Below are 16,686 nucleotides of genomic sequence, written 5' to 3'. Positions count from 1 at the left end.
TATTCAGATAGGATGTTATTCCCAGCCCCTCAATATCATGCCTGCCATCAATACTTTACCTCCGTCTTCTGGAACTCAGCATAGGCTCGAAAGCGTCACTGTCATCGTCGATATCCTCACTGGCCACGCTAGCAGCTCTGGTGTTCCGACTAGTTTTCGATGCTGGTTTCGATGCTTCAGCAGCACGTGATCGGGTACTGGTTTGAGAACCCACAAAATTCAGCATCGTCTGTGTTTGTCCCGTTCTGCCAGTTGTTCGACCAGAAGCCGTGCCGCCAATGGTCGCTGAAGACGGGGCCGGTGACACCGCGCTGCGTCCTGATCGGCGCTGATTTGTAGCTACCGAGCTTGCAGCTGGTTTGCGGGTCCTTGTTGTTGGCTGTTTGACGAATAGGGCTTGCGAGTCGTCATCGTCGTCCTCGTCCTCGTCAATGTTGGAGAGGGCTTGAGGGGCGGCATCCTCTTCATCGTCATCTAGCATGACTACATCGTCGTCGTCTTCATCTGAGACTACTTGCTGTTTTCGACCTCTTGTCGTTTTCACAGGAGTGCTCTTCTTTGTTGCTGGTGTTTTAGTTGTGGTACGAGATGTGGTAGTCGCTGCGGCTCGTCCACCTCGTCCACGGCCGCGACCACGACCACGACTCGACACAGTCTTTTGGGGTTCTGTTCCGTCTTCAGCAGCTTCCTCTTCGTTGGGATCGCCACATTCATTATCAGAGTGAATTAGAGCGCCTGGTTGATCCTCCCACTCGCCGTCGAATTCGGTGTCCCATCCGTCGGGCTTTGGCTTGAAACGTTTTTTGCCCCGTGTGCTTCGTTTCTTTATCCCCCGAGAAAACATTTCTTCCATCTGTGTCCGGTATTTGTCCATGGCCTTTTGAATAGAACTCTGGGCCAGTTCTTCTTCATCCATGTCGTCGCCTTCACGATCTAAGCTCATCAAATGCTTGACCTGGCCTTCTAGGGACTCGTTGACGAACATCTCCATCGCATGCTTGTCATCTTTGTCGATGAATTGAGCCACTGCGTCTCCGAAAGAATTCTGCGGAAGGATAGTCAACGACTGGGCGGCGAGAAACTCGCGCACCAGCTGTTCCACCTTGACGGTGTCCAGAGTGGATAGCTGAGACATGGCGGCTTCATCGACTTCGTCGTCCTTCTTGCGTGTCGTAGTATTCTTCTTCTTCCGATAGAATTGCACCACGTCGTTCACGTTGGCGACCTTTCCCACAAAGCGGTTGGAAAAGCGCTGAGGGTTCTCACAGTCATAGCTGCCTCCTTCTGGCGTGGATGTCTCAACACGAAGCCGCACTAGCGGTAATGGAACTTCGCGCTCCTCATCTTCATCTGCCTCATCCTGCATTTCCAGCCATTCCGCTTTGGCTTCCTCGATTAGGTCATCGACAATTGAGATCAGGAAGCGCGTAACTTCAGTCCTGTTGTTCTCTTTACGAGCCAACTTCTGCGCGCCTTTTTCTTCTGACAGCACAATCTCTCTCATTGCAAACGGACGGACTGATTTCAGGCGGATTGGCTCACATTTGAACTCACGGCCAGTGATGCTAAGAATCGCGACGTGCTTTGGGACCGCTTCGCCAGGAACAAGGGACGTCGCTACCGACGATCCAGGCTGCATTACATGAAATTTCGTTTCCGGATTAAGTTTTGGATTGATTAAGCATTCGTGTTCGTGGCCCCAGATGACCAGGTCGAGGAATTCTGGGAGGAAATTTTCTGGAAGATAGCCTGTCTCGGTATATGCGTGATGGTTCTGATGTACGCACATCAAGTTGAACCAATCGTCTTTTTGAATGGAAGGCTGATAGAACTTCACTTTACCGTCTCGGAATGTTCTGAAAAGCCTCTCATCCCGCACATTACTCATACCATACAAAGCTAACTTTGTGCGCCCTTTCTGTAGCAGCACTGGCTTGATATGGATGTTATCGGACTCCGGTGTTCTACCGTAGTAATTTAACAGCCCTGACACCTGGAGTAGATCCAAGGCCGCCAGATGACCCTCGCCTGACGGATCGTCGTGGTTTCCATGGATTGAGAAAATCGGAATGGCAACGTTGATGTCCAAATCTTCGTAGTTGACGTGGTTGAACGCCCCTTGGAAGTTCTCACTCGCATCACTGAGCATCTCCAACTCACAAGGCTTGTCACCCAAGCAGTTCATTCGGATTGATCGCATGACTTGATACATGGACTTTCGGGACGGCTTGTTCTCATGGAAAAGATCTCCAGCAAGGAGTACCATGTCCACGTCTCGCTCTTTGGCCAGACACATCACCTCATGGAAGCTCTTCCAGCTGTCATCGCCCCTTATTGGATCTCGCTCATTGTACCCGACATGGTTGTCGGTTGATACAAGAATGCGGATTGTTTCCGTGTCTATGCGAATCAGCCTTTGAAGCTGGAATGGCTTTTTATAAATCACTGCTTACCACTGATGCCAGGCATATTCAAAGCAGAGAGCTAGTCACACATGCGTGCAGAAATGGAGGAGTAACTGCGAACTTTTCAAAGTAACCAAAGAGCAACAAGAGCTTAAATGTGAACTACAGAGGACAGTTGCTTGGATGCCTGAAGAGTGCTGCCTGCAGACAACAAACACAGCCAACCCTTTTTCAATGTGATTTCATGAAATACTTGCCATCTCAGCCTGATCAATATAGTCGACTTAGGAGCTTGAAATTTTCTCCCTAGATTGCTATCTTTTGGAGTTCTCATGCTGTTATTGCCGACGAAAAAGCAATTTGCCCCCAAGGCGCGACCGCGTCACGTGTCTCGGGACGCGAAAGTCTGCCCTCGCCATCGACCATCCGAATCTTGAATCTTGACTCATTCCTTGATTTCCCCTCCAACCCTCCATTTGAGTTCTATCTCAGCAATCGATTCTGTCGCATTTCCTTCGTCGCTCCTCTCTGACCATCATCCCGGCTGATCCAGGATTCTCCGCTGGTTCAGTCGCCTACATTGTCCCTCCAACCTTACCAGACCTTTTTATGCAATCAGAGCCATCTGCAGTTCCCCATTCGAGTACCCCAGCAGAATCGCCATCCGGAGACGCTTTCAACCCCACCCAGCATGGACATGAACTTTACGGAGAGAATTACCGGGTCTCCGGTCTTCCTCATGAGGGAGTCGGAGACTCCAACGCTGGCGCCGAGGACGACATCCCCTCGTCCTTGAACACGATGAGTTCCGATCCACTCCTGCACTCATCGGCGGCTGTCAGCGATGCCAGTCAGTACAGGAACGCCATCCCGCAGTCTCCCAGCAAGCAAGCAGATTATCACTCCAAGAGAGGAAATTTCAATTCTCAGCCGCGTATATCTCTGGGAGCCTTACCCAATGGTACGTCATCATTTTCCTAGTGCAGTGATTAACGATCAACGAGCTAACGATTGGAACGCGCAGAGGTCCTGACTCACATTCTTTCTCATCTGCCACCGCCATCGTTGTCGTCTATCTCACTTGTGTCCCGCCGCTTTTATAGTTTGGTCACGACCCCTCATGCCTGGAGAATCGCATTCTCCCGGTACTTCCCGGGTCCGTACACTGTGGAAAATGGCGGTCGTCTCTCTGCAGCGGACGGCTCGGATAACGTGGCTTCAAATAAGCGGTACTTCTCGAGACTGACTGCGCTAGCTTCGTGGAGAAGCGAGTACATTCTGAGGACTCGCTTGTTAAGATCGCTTTCAAGGGGCAAGCCAGCTCAATTTGAGCCTTCCAAGAAACATGGGACGGTTCGGGCTGCCAATGTACGTAATGGCAGCGCTGTAGCCACCTATACTTCACAGCTTATGTACCCCGTGAGCCACCTCGGTGGATCTTTCGGCGCAGAAGATGCCAAGAGAGAGCCTCATTTTATTCATGGTGCGTCGGAGCAGGGGATTGCATCCGCTAGCGACCCCTCGACTGTCAAAGTCGGTACATGGGGCCTGTCAGATCATCAGCTGTTCCGGCATTTCGCGGACTTGTTCCCTGGCGATACCGAATACGGCCTTGGATCCGGCGACCTTGTTGGGCAACCCAACTGTATGGACGTCAGTGAGCCATATGGCATGGTCTATGGCGAAGGTTGTCCGCAAGGCCGCAGTTACTTCATCTCGACTACGGAGCAGCGTGGCCGTTTCCTTGGACTCGCGGAATCAAGTTCCCAACCACAACAGGGCGTCCCTGCGCTCAGCCCGGCGACAACTTCAATCACTGCGGTCTGGATCGCCAAGTCCTCGCACATCCTTAAGATGACAGGTGGCTTGGTTGGGATTCTATCTGGCTCGTCTGTTGGTATCCTTACGGCCTATGCCCTTGGACCTCATCCTACTTATGAGAAACGGTTTGAGAGAGGCCAGGTCACTGCTAAATGGGCTCTCTGCCCCGGAGTCCCCATCATTGGTATCGCTGTTGATGACAATTATTCCAAGAAACGCTCCTCTCATGGCAGGATATGGGCAACGGTTCTTAATGCTCTTGGAGAGGTGTTCTACCTAACAGAAATACCTCGACAACCCGATAATGCAAAGTTGAGCGCAGAGGAAACCGATCAGCTTGCTTGGAAGACTGGTAGAAGTGTTCGATGGGAGCTCATAGAAGCGAGCAGGCGGACTGCACGATCAGACCCCTTCAACAGGGACCCTGTCGATGGAAGCTACAGCCCTAGCTCGTCATCGGACTCGATGAAGCTGGATGAACAGCAGATAGCTGCCGAAACCAAGGAGATTGAGCGTTTTCTGAAATTCAGACCCAAACATTTCCGAAAGATTTGTGAAGGCTGGGATATGAGACGCGATCTGAAAGTCGACTTTGCTGGTGATGACGGCCACGGTGCCGGTGAATCAATCATGGTTATTGCTCGCGGCGCTGGCGAAGGTGAAAAAGCCTCGATTCGCAGGTTCACCAGAGTCATGTTGAAGTCCGATCTGCCAGCGGCTTCTTTTCCTCATGTCACTGGTGATGCTACATCTCGATCTCTTTTTGGTGGACCTAGCCATACACCTATCCCATCCTCTGCTTCGGATGCGAGTAGTCTGCCTCCGTCCAGATCTTCCAGTTGCCTCAGTGATACAGTCTTCTCGGTTGCAAACACAGAATGGCGCTTGTCAGACTTTGGCTTCGGCGATCGAAAGTCCGTCCGGATTACTACAAGCGCCTTGGATTCTTCCACTTATGCCGTCCTGACCGCTGACGAGGATCCACTGCTGGGGATGTCTGGTGGCTCGGCCTTCTCTTCGGCCATGTCGTCCCCATTGCCGCACATGAAGCAGTCGTCCTCGAACCCCGAAGTGCCTGGAAATCGAGGACGATACCTCGCTGTTGGTACCGCCACAGGTCTGGTGTTCGTATGGGATATACGGGCACCCTCCGCCAAGAGTACCGATGTTATCAACTCCGTGTCGCCGCTAAGGATCATTCAAACCGACTCACCACAGGTGTCATGTGTTGCCCTGACATCCTTATATTTGGTGCACGGTGGTAACGACGGACTTGTGCAAGCATGGGATCCCCTTGCCTCTACCACACGGCCTATTCGGACAATCAACTCACGATTTTCTTCCAGAGCTCGCCGCCGATTAGTGCAAGCAGAAGCCTCCATGCATGGAGTTGGCAATAACTTCTTTGCATGCGGAGCCATATGCCTTGATCCGGATCCGACTGTGCTGAGAGGCATGGTCGCTCTGGGAACGCACCTGCGGTACTGGGCTTTTAGCTCCTCTGGCGCAGATCAATACAAGAGTAGTAAGCGCCGACTTCGCCGCGGCCACAGGGGTAGCAACATGACGGCCGAGGGCCAACGATTTAGCAGCAGTGGCCGTGGAGCCCTCAAGGACTACATAGAGGACGAAAAGGTGGAAATGGAACGACAGAAAGTTGCCGAAGCGAAGGAAAAGGCACTTCTCAGCAACCGGTTTGGTGTCGATCTATTGGGGCCGGACGTTAGCGAGGAGCAACTTCTCGCCTACGCACAATTACTGAGCGAAGAAGCTTTCGCTAGTGAAGCCCTTAAGCGTGGTGAAGCGGTCGATAGCTCGGTGGTCAGCACTTCTCCAAGTGACACGATCGGTCGGAATGATAGTTCGGTCGCAGCAGACGACTATTCGTCCTCATCCTCTCCGTACCAGGACACGGTCGACGATGATCTTGCACCTGATATTGCTGAAGCTATCCGCCTGAGCTTGCTCGACGAGGGAGCTTCACAGGAAAACTCTTCGTTTCCCTTGAAGTACTCCAAAAAGTTTCAATCAAGTCACGGTTACATTTCACCAGGCGAATTGGCCGGCGCTGAAAGCAGTCGCCAGCATGAGCTCGACGATCTGGAGTTTGCAATACAGTTGAGCCTGGCGGAGAGCCAGAGTGTTGGGCAAACAGAGAAACAGCAACACGAGGAATATCCTTCGCGGAGTGCATTCTCACCAGCCTCGGACAATGGTAAAGGCAAAGGAAGAGCTTTGTAGATGAACCTTTTTTTGTTTTGTTTTCTGAGCTGATTTCAGATTTCGTTTTTACCTTCAATCATTAGATCTTACTAATCGTTTACATCGACTACATCATCTTGAGTATTTTCTCATGCCCTATCAACAAAGCATAGGGGCATACATTTCGCCGTTTCCCAATTCATACAATCAATATGATTCAATTTTGAAAGATCACGTCGAACATAATGCCGATTTAACATCTCTCTCTGTACAAGTATTTCCTAGCAAATGAAATTTCCATATCAGGCAACAAAGGCTTTGTCATAGCTACAAAAAAATAGCCAAGTCTTATAAGAAAACTATATCAGAGCTTGATCTATATGTTCTGCACAAGAATGTACTGTGTCTGAAAGCCCCAAGCAGCGGCGAGGTTACATGGCCGCCTGGACGAAGACAAAATGTTCTCAAATATTTAGCAAGAATATAAACCAGGAGACAAGAATATTAACCGATTACAGCATGAAGAACGCCATGAACGAGGCAGCAGACAGCAGGCTAACGAAGGGCACGGAAATCGTGCCAGCGGCACCCTTCTTGTTAGAGCCGGACGAAGACGAGCTGCTGCCCGAGCTGGAAGAACCAGAGGTTGAGCCGGAGCTGTGAGCACCGGGGGTATTGGACTCGCCGCTAGCCAGGACATTCAGCGTGATGCCGGTGATCTCCTGGCCATTGGCGTTGTAGATCTTCTGAGTGATCTCGGTGGTCTTGACATCGACAAGTTTGCCGGTGTTGGCGCCAGAGAGGCCGTCATCGATCATCTTCTGGACCTTGGCGGGCCTCTTAGGCAGATCGAAGGAGTCTGTGAAGGTGGAGTTGGTGATGAGGGAGGAGTCGCACTTGGGGGCCTTGACGGAGGTCTGGGTTGTGTTGGAGGCTTGGATTCGGCTCATGTCGAGCTTTTTGTACTGCGTCATGAGGTTGTCGTAGTCGACGAGGAGGGTGGCGGTGCCGTTGTCGTTGATCTGGACGAGACCGTAGTCGTTCTCCTCCTGGGTATATTCGTAGACGAGACCGCCGGAGAAGGACTGGGTCATTTCCTGGCCGTAGAGGGCCTCCACTTCGGTGAAGTAGCGGGGCTGGACTTGGTTGCAGCCGTACTCGGAGAAAAAGACGGGGAGAGAGGCGCTGGCGAAGTCCTCGGTGAGGACGTCGTAGCCGCTCTTGGTGTAGGACGAGTTGCCGCACCACGAGTAGGAATTGAGGCCGAAGAAGTCAGAGTGAGAATTGGCGTTGTCCTCGCACATAAAGTAGCTGAGGGTGTCCATGAGGATGGGACGGATATCAGCGGCAGAGTAGCCAACAGGAATGGTACGGTTAAGATTCTTTGCGATGTAATCCTTCATGTCACGCTGAACCGCCTATAAAAGTGTCAGATGGACAGGCAATCGCAAGTTGTTGGGATAAATGAACATACCCGAACGTAAGTGGGAACGTTCTTGACACTCTGCTCGTTGATGACCTCATTTCCAGCGAAGAAGGCCAGGGTGTTGGGGAAGTTCTTGAACGCTTCGACGACGCCAAAGACCTGCTGGAAATAGACATCGTTGTAGGTGCTTTCAGGGTCGGTCCTGTCGAGGTATCCGCCAGACAGGGGCGAGTTGACATCCAGGATCATGTAGATACCAGCTGCGTTGAAGATGGATGCGCACTCGTCGTGGTTGAGACTCGGCGACAAGTTGTAGATACGGATGGTGTTAACCTGTTTTCGCGTAAGTAATGCATCAAATTTTCCTCAACAAAACAACATTAATCTTACGCCCAAACGCTGCATAAGAGCGGCATCCCGCAAGCATGCATCAGGATCGCTGAGAGGATCTTTGTCCTTGGTGAAGCCAGAGGAACCGCCGGGCTGGTAGCTGTTGGACGGGAGAACGGACGATCAACAATTCCGCCTTCTAATGGTCGAGCATCGGAGAGAGTAGATCCTTACTCGACACCCAAGATCTGGAACCGAGCACTGGTTTCACTGTTCACAAAGTCCTTTCCCTTAACCGCAATGGGCACGACGGCGCTGGCAGTGGTCGCGAGAGCGCAGACCGCCGTGAAAAGGCGAACGTAAGTCTGCAAATCAATCTCAGTATACCAATCAAGAGATCAAACAGCGCAAGAACAATATAATGAAATTATTAGAAATTGACGTGTGACGAACCGGAAGCATGTTTGAAGGTGGTAGAATAGTATTGACCCGATGGGGATTAGATGCTGAACGATTGGATGGACCCTTCCACAGAGTTCCGGAGCAAAAAAGAGGGGCTTGGTTAAAGGGTTCAAGGGTCTTCAAAAGAATGACTGAAGTTAGGGAGGCGTGTAAACAGAACAGAAGGAAGCGATCGTGGCGATTAAAAGATATAACCCACGCGACAAGGAGAAAGAATTCGAGGATGAAGGAACAGAAATGAAGAAGGGAGTAGTAAGGGGAAGAGGGCTGAACAAGATCTTCATTTTGGAAACAGATAGGGCCAAGAGTAATTATCAAGCGCCCAGGAGTTAAATTAGACGATTTATGAAGACTAAAGGCTGGGCACAATGAAGGACAGTGGAGCATCATGAGAGTGAAACAGCGCGGCCGAAGCGGCGCTAACAGCAGTCCGGCTCATCCACTACGCCAGCGTCTCACCTCGAGGGCCACACAGGGTTGCAGCGGCAGGGATTGGGTCATTCCATTGATCCTAACGAGTCAGACATCATACAAATCCGTCTTGGATGTTCTTGAGTCGTCCTGTTCAGAATCTGGTTGCCTTCGAATGAGTTACAACCTCAAAGAGAATACAACAGCTAACCGAACTTTACTTTTTCTTCAAAGACCGTCTTTTCACCCTGCTAGAACTACTGATCCTTCTAAAATACAACCCAAAGCAGACCCATCGTAACGGAGCATTCGGAGACAGAGGAACTACCGGGGCTCAGCCACCCAGCAAAATGTGGTGTCTGGCCAGGTTCGGGGCCAAGGAACCGATGATAGGCGAAAGGGGAGAAATACACATAAATAGAACGAAAAGTCATGGCGCCGAGAAATACCAAGATGGTCCGCCACATCGGCGGCCAAGACACAATGCAAATGTACAGGTGGTGGAAGAAGAAAGGTCACAAGTAGTGGAGATGTTGCAAGCACCACGTGAGAGAGAGAAATTTGATGAAAGGAGAATCAGATAGGTCAGTCTGGAGAAGTGACCAGGCCACGGCCCAACGTGGACCGGAAGCTCAAGAAACAAAGGCCAAGACTCCTATTGCGGAAAAGGCGAAGGACGGAGACGCGGAGGGTAAAGTGCTGTGGAGGGCCGCCTTCTTATGGCATTTATTCGACGCCGTGGTTGTCAGCACTGCCACCCTCGCCAGTGAAAGAACCCAATTTAAGACCGGCGTCCATGGCGACCATTTCGGCCAAGATCTCCAACACATCCTTAGGGACGGTCTTGTCATATATCGAGATCAGGTCCTTGGGCTGAGGGTAGACCTTGAGAGCCTTGTAGAAGCACAGAGCAGCTTCAATCTGGTCGGAGCCTAGATGCGAAGGTGTGTGAGCTGACTTTGTGTGTTATTCACCGTGATGACTTGTGATGTTGATCGTACCTTCGGCACACAGAGACTCTCCGCGAGCAACTTGACCCATGAAATAGGCCTCCTTCTCTTCCAAGTCCGTTGGGAAACCCTCATCCTTGGCCTGCTGGACTGCCTTCTTGATGGCTTCCCGCTGCATCGCTCCCTGGGCTTCTGCTTCCTCCTTGACAGCACGCGCAAGTCGACGGTTGTTTCTCTTCAGGCTTCTGCGGAACTCCGGATCGGTCTGTCTCTTGTGGTCAAAGTATACAGCGTAGGCTACAGGATGAGTCAACCGTGATTTGAATATATGCGATCGATGGATTTCCTCGGCACTTACCCAAGAGGCCGGTCAAGATGGTGCCGGCAGAAGCGGCCACCAAAGTTGAAGTCTTCATGTTGGTGCGGAGAGAGGAGGTATTTAGTTAAAATTAAAAGGGTAGAATACAATCGGAGAAGTAAAAAGAAAACAAAATAACCTCAGGTAGTTCCAACGAGGGATGGCAAGGTATTCCCTTTTTGACGACTGGAAGTTTTGGTGACGCCCGTCTTGAGCTTGTAACCGGGTAGCCGCGATAATTTTGAAGGGCGGGATCATTATTGTTCCGCCTCGGGGTTTCTGTCCCGCTTGAGCGCCCAACGGGACAGCTACCTGTGACAAACAGCTCGTCATATTGCAATGCTTGCGCTTTTCCTCAGCTTGTTCATAGGTTATCATCGAATCGATCCCGCTTGCTAAGCGTTTCAGTCTCAAAATATGGAAGGTCGCGGATTGACCCTCCGAAGTAGAACGCGCCGCGCTCGTCCTCAGATCAGTGCTCCCAAGCCCATAACCGGACCGCTTCCACCTAACAACAAGAGTACCGATTCGGGCCAGGGAAACAATATCTCTCAGTCAGTGTCGCGCGAGCGAATCCCCACGAATGGCGCGACCTCAGATCTAGTAAAGCGGAGATACTCGACGCGATTCAATCAAGCTCCGGAATTCGATGCCAGCGCCCCCCCTGTCCCTGGTCTCCCTACGGCAGCAAGCAACTATGGCGGATTGGGTCCTCCAGAAGCCAGCAAAAAGCCGTCCTCGGACTCCTCCGGGCCCCCGCAAGTTGATTTGAATGCATTGAGGGATCCAAGTCTGCCGGTAGACAGATGTGAGTCTCTGTGAAGCTTAGCTACCGTTCTAGGCAGATCTCATGTAGGCTAATCCAGCATGCCAACTTGTAGATGTAGCAAACCTGCTCACCAATGCTACGGAGGAAGAAATCGAAGATTACCAAAACAATCTACGGAAAGTGAGAAACAGAACGTCCACCGACCTTCAGCAGAATGTGTACCAGAATCGCACTCAGTTCATCAAGATCAGTAAGGAGGCGGAGAAGCTCAAAGGCGAGATGCGGACGCTTCGAACTCTGATGGCGGAACTCACCACCGCTCTGGGCCAGACGGCTATTGGAAATGCCCCCAATCCTATGTCACCGACGACGGATGACTGGGTACCGAAGCGCAACGCGAATCGCAGTTCAGTGGCCAATCTCGAAAGCATGTGGAATGTCCAGCTTCAAACACTATGGAAGACGGTTGAGGGATCACAAAAGTTCTTGCCTGTAGCGCCAGGCCGGCATATTGTGATGGAGACAGGGCAGTGGGTCGAGCTGGACTCGGCCACGTGGAAGCCTAGGCGCCCTGTTCACATCGTGCTTCTGAACGACCATCTACTGGTGGCTGCGAAAAAGCGAAAGCGAGTCGACCAAAGCAACCCCAACCATCGAGGGCCGGTTCCGACGAAACTTGTCGCCGAGGCGTGTTGGCCGCTACAAGATGTTGACATGATCGACCTCGGCGCTAATATGGGCACCGGGGCAGCCCGCGAAGAAGCCGAAGAGCGGGGTATCGCAAATGCAATCAATGTCCGAGTAGGCTCAAAGACTTTCACGTATCGCCACGACAAGCGGGATAGTTCCGACAAGAGCGAGCTTCTTGCGACTTTTCGAAAAGCGGTGGAGGACCTTCGGCGAACACTGCGGTCCGAGACCGAAACGGCCACCAAGCCCACTGATGGATTTGGCTATGCAGGCGTCAGACATTCCGTTTCTCAAAAGTCTGATCTCCTTAATGGTTCAGACGCTTCCCGCGACAAGCCCGAAGTTCGCATTGATGTTGATGGAAAGCAGCAGAATCTTCGATGGGTGGATGGACAAGTGGATGAACTCGACATCGATATCGCCCTTCAACGTTTCGAAGAAGCAGTTTCTGGCATTGAGCGGCTTAGAAAATTAGCCAGGGGCTTGAAGGGGAACTCGGTTGCGCAGCAAATCATCAACAGCAAGGTTGATGAACGCGCGGCGAAGCTGGCCAGTGTCTTATCACGAGCATTAGCTGGCACTCACTCGTTCTTGAATGCCACCAAGACGAACGTTACCTGGCTCACTCGTCTAGGCTTTGAGGATCAGGCTCGGGAGGCCTACTTGAAAGCCCGATCCGATGTGATCTCCAAACGGGTCCGGTAAGTCTTTATCGCCAGTGCCCCAATTTTGAATTTAGGACTAATTTGAGACGGATCTAGGGCATGCGTCTTCGAGGGCGATCTCCCCCTCTATATATTCCAGGTTTCCTACGTCAATTTCACCTTGATCAAAAACACAATCAACATCTACCAGCAATGCTTCCCGTCTGTTATGACGAGTGCCTGCATCAAGTGGGCCAAACACCACTTGGACGGATTCAATGCCCTTCTCACCCGGCAGCTCAGCAGCGTACAGCGAGGCACGACTGTCTGGCAGAGATGCATCGATATTGTACATGAGCATGCCGACTCTCTCACCGAAGTGGGTGTAGACTTCGCCGACCTTGTTGCCAAGGGTTTGGATCTGCATGATGATGGTGGCGAGAAGCCACAGATGACTCGATCCGAGTCTCTCATTTCGGGGCTGGCGGATGCTGCACGGGACCATGCTTTTTGACAAGGATATCAGGAGGTCAGGATATTAGGGGTTTCTTCTTCTCTGCGAGCTGCGCTCTAGGTAATTTCTTTTAGATTTCGATCAGACTCAAACATGAGTAACAATCCATACCTACAAACCAAGACTCTCAAACCCTTCTGCAAGTTTAGGAAACCTTCTGATTATAGCTGAAGGTATTATGGAACGGAAAGGGCCAATATACTACACTGGATCCCCGGCTAGGATCTTTCGTACGTGTAACCTGATTAATGAGCATTAAGCCCTCGTGGCTGAAGATTCTGGACTGTTCAAGGTCGACCCCTCATTGTATCTAGCTTGTGATCGGGGCTGTCGATGCATTTAGGATGGTCTGGGGAATGGGGATAGACACCGTTTGATCCGAGTTAAGCACATACCTAGTGTGGTCAAAGGTCGACCCGCGTTTAAGGAATCTCTCTGGTTGGCTCAGGGAGGATAGAAACCTTGCGGGGAAAGGACTCATCTGTAGCAGGATCCCGTAAAAAACCATTCCATTCTCTGTGGTCTTCTGTGCTTTGGAACATAGACTCGAAATGAGAGGTGGGATGCTGAACTGATTGTTAGCAAACAGAGTAGGTGCTATTTGTACCGATGCTTTTGCACACAGGGCCTGAGTTAGGGTTTCGCTAGATTCAGAGAACTAATGTACATGTGAGGTATGCTATGTAGAATTTGTCTATATCTATCGCCAACCAATGTTTATTATATCGTGTACCATTCATAGATATTCTCGTCATGGCGCCCATTCTTAGCGGAAGATTTTTTCTGCCGTACTGGTTTGGCTGCTTTATCGAACGCCGAAGCAGGAGACCATGCCAGATCCCAAATCTTGGAATCACTCATGACACTGCCTCGTTGTAAGACCCCAAACCGGAAGTCAAGTGGCTCGCCTCCGTCGCCGGGATGGGACGGAAGACGCATATAGTATCGGACGCTGTCAGGGATCTCCTCTTTAACGTGGCTGATCATAATGAGAGCTTGTTCGTCGGATAGGCCGCGGTGCCGTATTTCACCAGCCTTGGCGCTGAAGCCCTTGAGCCATGTAGCCTCCGTGCTTGTTGTACGCCTCGTGATGGAGGTTTTGAGATTGCCGCGCATCTCACCAGCCTCGAGAAAGTGGATACACTTGTCTCTGAGGGACGCAGACATGTTGGAGAAAGGCTCGTCAAGGATGATTATATCTGGCTTGTGGATCAATGCCCGAATGAAGAGCACGAGGCGTTGCTGCGCAGTGCTAAGTTCTCCGAACCGTACAGAGTCGGCATACTCAACATCGTAGTCTGTCGGTACGAAATCGCGATTTTTGGTGGTTTTGAGTTGTCCGATATTGGGGAATAAGTCCATAGCGCGGTAATTCACACCAGGTGGTTTCTGTTGAGTTGTGACGGCTGCGTCTGGGTCTAATTCGGCTTTGAAGAACCTCAACACCGCACTTACGTCCAAGTCTCGTTCGTGATCCAAAGTCGGCTTGGCAAGGAATGTTTCAGCAAAGGCAGACTCAATGGCCTGGCGAATGCTAAGTTGACGGGGAAAGAAAGCGTGAATTTCAGGGGACGAGTGGCCAAGGCGCGATTGAAGTTCAAAGATCGAAATGCCCGGCTTGCCCGCCTCGGGCAGACGCGAGCGCCCAAAGACCTTGATCGGCAAAGCGTAGGTTTGTGGATGGTCTGATGTAATCAAGGACAGTAATGTGGTTTTCCCTGAACCATTGGCCCCAAGTACCACCCAACGCTGGCCGCGACGAACGGTCCAATGCAGTCCCTCCTTTTTCTGATCGCTGACCCTTTGCTTCCAGCCGCCAAGGACGACCTTGTCGCCGTATTGCACGCGGACACCTTCCATCTCGATCAGCGGCTCTCCCCCATGAGTCGTCACTGCGTTACTCTGATTCGAGCTAGTTTCGATAAGATTGAGATCCCAGAGCAGTTGTCGATCCAGAGAGCCCGACTCCATATCCTTTCGAGCTTCCTGCAGTATCTTCTGTTCCTCTTCGCTGAGTGTTGGGGTCCTGCCCTTCTTTGTAAGATGCTTCCAGACGCGCATGACTTTGTCCGCTTCCGACCTTGTGCCCTGGAACAGGATCTGGTTGGAGTTTCCGAGAAGAAGAATGTGGGTGATCCAATCCGGAAGATTGTCCTGCGGCCTCAAGGCGAGGATCAATCTTGGCGAGGCCTTCACTGCTAGGCGTTCGAGAAGACCGGAAATACTCCGAACTGTAGCTGGATCCAGGCCCACTAAGGGGATGTCAACACCCTTCTCATAAGTTCCCTTGTTACGCAGAGCGACTTACTGAAAGGTTCATCAAGCAGTAACAGCTCTGGCTCACTGAGGAGGGCCTTTGCGATCCGCGCACGCCTTGTTTGGCCATTGCTCAGATTGGCAACGGGCATGTCGAGCAGCTCCCCTAAGCGCAAGTCGGTGATAACCTGCGCCAACAATTCCTCATTTCGGACCGTTCCATTCTCTTCTCCCTCTAAGGGATTCAGAGAGGTTTGACCCCGAAGATACTGGCGGACAGTCCAGTCGGTTTCTTCCCGAAGACTCTCATACCGAGCGCTCAGGTACGCGCCCCGAGTGCCACCGATTGCCTCTGAACCCTCCCCACTGAATCCAATGTATTGAATTGCATTTCCCACAAACCGTAACCGAGCATCTTTGGCCGCGATCTCGTCCGTGAGAAGGAAAGGATAACTGCGAGCGGTGGGCGGAAGGCAGATGTACTGGCCGCGGAGGACATCAAGCAGCTGGGTTCTTCCCAACGAACCGATCACAGCCCAATGTTGTAGACTTTCCTTGCCCTCGGTGGGAGAAGGAGTTGGCTTCGAAGGTAGGACAAAATTTAAGTTTTGGAAGAGAGGGCGGTTACGGCCTTTGGCCGCATCGTTGGGATTAGGATAGTTTTCGTAAAAAGTGCCATCTTGGATGCGAATTAGCGGCGGTGCCAAGGAGGAGCCATGGCGAGCAATGCGGATGAAACTCGACGGTCTGAAGTGACAGGAGCGCGATATTGATCGTCTGAGCAGCATATTCTTGAATTTGTTGTCGCTCCCTCAAGGAGCCGTCGCATTCGGCTTGAATGACGATTGACTGCTGATCTCCGAGTCGCTCGTGGTCGGCCTTAAGTCCGAGGCTGCAATCCCCGAGCCTGGCCACGTGATCATTCTGAGTAGTTTTTGGAGTCAAATAGGAAGCAATGCAATCAACAACAATCAAAAAGAATCAAAAAAGAATCATAGTGCAAAATCGGAGGCGACTTGATAGCGTTCTGGCAAGGGAAAGATTGGACACCTACACCTTACGCATGCATCCGAGATAATCGCAGAATAGAATGCCTTACATAAATGGACCATTACGATCTTCCAAGATACCCTAGGCCCAAATGATATATATACCCTCAGTTCCCACAGACTTTCTAGTTCAGCATTCCTTGTCAACATGCGCAATGTACAATCTGCGCTCTTTGAAATCTCTTTATCCCTTCCTGCCCCGTTCGACCTACCCCATCTCTGTGTCGCCGGATGACGACCGAACTCCGATAAGCGTCGGCTAAGATCGACTCCCCTCACTTGATTCTACTTCATAATCGATGTACGAACGGAGTGGATGACTGGGAAAGCGATCTTCGGAATTTCCGAATGTCCTTCGTCGGGTGATACTTGTTTAACTTTTTCTTCTCTTGAATCCCC

General features: G+C 51.3%; 6 protein-coding genes across 6 annotated transcripts; 2 read left to right on the top strand and 4 right to left on the bottom strand.

The window, feature by feature from the left end:
• Positions 1-55: 55 nt before the first annotated feature.
• Positions 56-2,469, bottom strand: Aspvir_009850 (MRX complex nuclease subunit; the record flags this gene model as incomplete). The annotated part of the gene is made up of 2 exons (XM_043272988.1): positions 56-2,400; positions 2,454-2,469. The coding sequence occupies 2 exons, from the start codon at positions 2,467-2,469 to the stop codon at positions 56-58; spliced, it is 2,361 nt and encodes a 786-aa protein (XP_043128923.1).
• Positions 2,470-3,014: 545 nt separating this feature from the next.
• Aspvir_009849 (F-box and WD domain protein) lies at positions 3,015-6,467 on the top strand (the record flags this gene model as incomplete). The annotated part of the gene is made up of 2 exons (XM_043272987.1): positions 3,015-3,366; positions 3,430-6,467. The coding sequence occupies 2 exons, from the start codon at positions 3,015-3,017 to the stop codon at positions 6,465-6,467; spliced, it is 3,390 nt and encodes a 1,129-aa protein (XP_043128922.1).
• A 473-nt stretch (positions 6,468-6,940) lies between these two features.
• On the bottom strand, positions 6,941-8,646 carry gel2 (1,3-beta-glucanosyltransferase gel2; the record flags this gene model as incomplete). Its single annotated transcript, XM_043272986.1, has 5 exons — positions 6,941-7,846; positions 7,903-8,187; positions 8,245-8,344; positions 8,419-8,549; positions 8,638-8,646. The coding sequence occupies 5 exons, from the start codon at positions 8,644-8,646 to the stop codon at positions 6,941-6,943; spliced, it is 1,431 nt and encodes a 476-aa protein (XP_043128921.1).
• Positions 8,647-9,783: 1,137 nt separating this feature from the next.
• On the bottom strand, positions 9,784-10,423 carry Aspvir_009847 (TOM complex receptor protein TOM20; the record flags this gene model as incomplete). Its single annotated transcript, XM_043272985.1, has 3 exons — positions 9,784-9,989; positions 10,059-10,304; positions 10,366-10,423. 3 exons carry the CDS (start codon positions 10,421-10,423, stop codon positions 9,784-9,786), a joined length of 510 nt encoding a protein of 169 aa, XP_043128920.1.
• Positions 10,424-10,782: 359 nt separating this feature from the next.
• Positions 10,783-12,982, top strand: Aspvir_009846 (exocyst subunit EXO84; the record flags this gene model as incomplete). The annotated part of the gene is made up of 3 exons (XM_043272984.1): positions 10,783-11,173; positions 11,247-12,525; positions 12,586-12,982. The coding sequence occupies 3 exons, from the start codon at positions 10,783-10,785 to the stop codon at positions 12,980-12,982; spliced, it is 2,067 nt and encodes a 688-aa protein (XP_043128919.1).
• A 720-nt stretch (positions 12,983-13,702) lies between these two features.
• Positions 13,703-16,026, bottom strand: Aspvir_009845 (putative ABC transporter; the record flags this gene model as incomplete). Its single annotated transcript, XM_043272983.1, has 2 exons — positions 13,703-15,234; positions 15,291-16,026. 2 exons carry the CDS (start codon positions 16,024-16,026, stop codon positions 13,703-13,705), a joined length of 2,268 nt encoding a protein of 755 aa, XP_043128918.1.
• Between the last annotated feature and the right edge of the window lie 660 nt (positions 16,027-16,686).

The sequence above is a fragment of the Aspergillus viridinutans genome (assembly GCF_018404265.1).
Source record: "Aspergillus viridinutans IFM 47045 DNA, scaffold_9, whole genome shotgun sequence".
In the NCBI taxonomy this organism is placed as follows: Eukaryota; Fungi; Ascomycota; class Eurotiomycetes; order Eurotiales; family Aspergillaceae; genus Aspergillus; species Aspergillus viridinutans.
This window is presented reverse-complemented; position numbering and strand designations above follow the sequence as displayed.